The following is a 1268-nucleotide window of genomic DNA, read 5'->3' as shown; positions in this document are numbered from 1 at the left end:
GATGTGTCTGACAGAGGCCAGAAGGAGCTGATCCTTAAAAAACCCCGTCCTGAAGGGACGATCCCGGGAGCAAGGCAAAGGCAAGACGCGCACGGATCCCCTTCTCCTCCCGCCTCTCCGCGGTGGTTTTTGCCCGTCCCCCCCCCCGCTCGCCTTGGTCCCGCCCGGCCGCCCGGCCGCACTCACCCTCCGCCACGCCCTCTCCGGCTGTACCAACTCCTCTCCGAGGGGGAGGATGGAAGAGAGTGGGAGGCCGCACTGGATCACCTCACCGGGTTCGCGGCTCTCTCTGTTCTCTATCTGAGATTTGTATTAAGAGAAGGCCCTGAAGGAGCTTTGGGGAGAGCGAGACGGCGAGCGGGACAGGGATGCTCCCCCCGCGGGGCGGTGGATGGCACAGCCCGCCCGAACCCGGAAGGTGGCGGCGCACATGGGCGCGGGGCCCGGGCCCGGGGCCGGCACTGGCACCGGCACCGGGATCGGGATCGGGAATGGGGCGGGAGGAGCCGCTGCCGGGGCCCTGGGCGCTGCCGTGGCTGCTCTCTACACGGCCACGCTGCCGCCCGCCCTGCCCGGCGGGGATGCGGGTAACGTACCGGGTGGGGACCCTCGGCCCGTAGCGGCCGGTGCATGGCGGGGGCGGGGGGGACGAGCCCTCAGGGACCGGGGCATCCCTGTCACCCCGCCGGGCGGCTGTCACCCCACGGGAGCTCGTGCTTCAGTGTCACCTGTGTAGGGTTGGTCTGTCCAAAGGAGCCGGTGCGTTGGTGTCACCCCAGGAGGATCGGTGTCACCCCGCTGGGTTGTCCCCACAGAGAGCTGCTCACTCCAGAGGGAGTGGTGCGTTGTTGTCACCCCATCGGCTTGCTGCTTATAGGGATGCTCATCCTACTGGGGCTGCTACTTCACTGTCACCCTATAAGGATACTCATCCTATAGGGGCTGCTACTTCACTGTCACCCCATAGGGATGCTCATCCTATAGGGGCTGGTACTTCACTGTCACCCTATAAGGATGCTCATCCTATAGGGACGGGTGTGTTGCTGTCACCCCATAGGGTGACTGGTGCATGGCTCTCTCCCCTATAGGTCTGTTCACCCCAGAGGGGCTGGTGCATTGCTGTCACCCCATTAGGTTAGCTGTCATCCCATAGGACTGCTCATCCTATAAGATATTTCTGATATTTCATTGTTCCCCATATGGTTGCTGTTATCCTACAGAGACTGGGGCATTGGTGTCATTCCAGGGGGTTGCTGTCACCCCATAAG

General features: G+C 63.5%; 1 protein-coding gene across 1 annotated transcript in view; it reads left to right on the top strand.

The window, feature by feature from the left end:
- The first annotated feature begins 412 nt into the window (after window positions 1-412).
- The window catches only part of TMEM260 (transmembrane protein 260), a 32559-nt gene continuing 31703 nt past the window's right edge, over window positions 413-1268 (top strand). The window contains exon 1 of the mRNA XM_030950389.1: window positions 413-587. Coding sequence (XP_030806249.1) covers window positions 431-587 — 157 coding nt within the window. The 5' untranslated portion in view covers window positions 413-430. The remainder of the gene's footprint in view (window positions 588-1268) is intronic.

Source organism: Camarhynchus parvulus, chromosome 5 (assembly GCF_901933205.1).
Source record: "Camarhynchus parvulus chromosome 5, STF_HiC, whole genome shotgun sequence".
Classification (NCBI taxonomy): domain Eukaryota; kingdom Metazoa; phylum Chordata; class Aves; order Passeriformes; family Thraupidae; genus Camarhynchus; species Camarhynchus parvulus.
The sequence above is the reverse complement of the archived record's forward strand: the minus strand, read 5'-3'. Positions and strand labels throughout refer to the sequence as shown.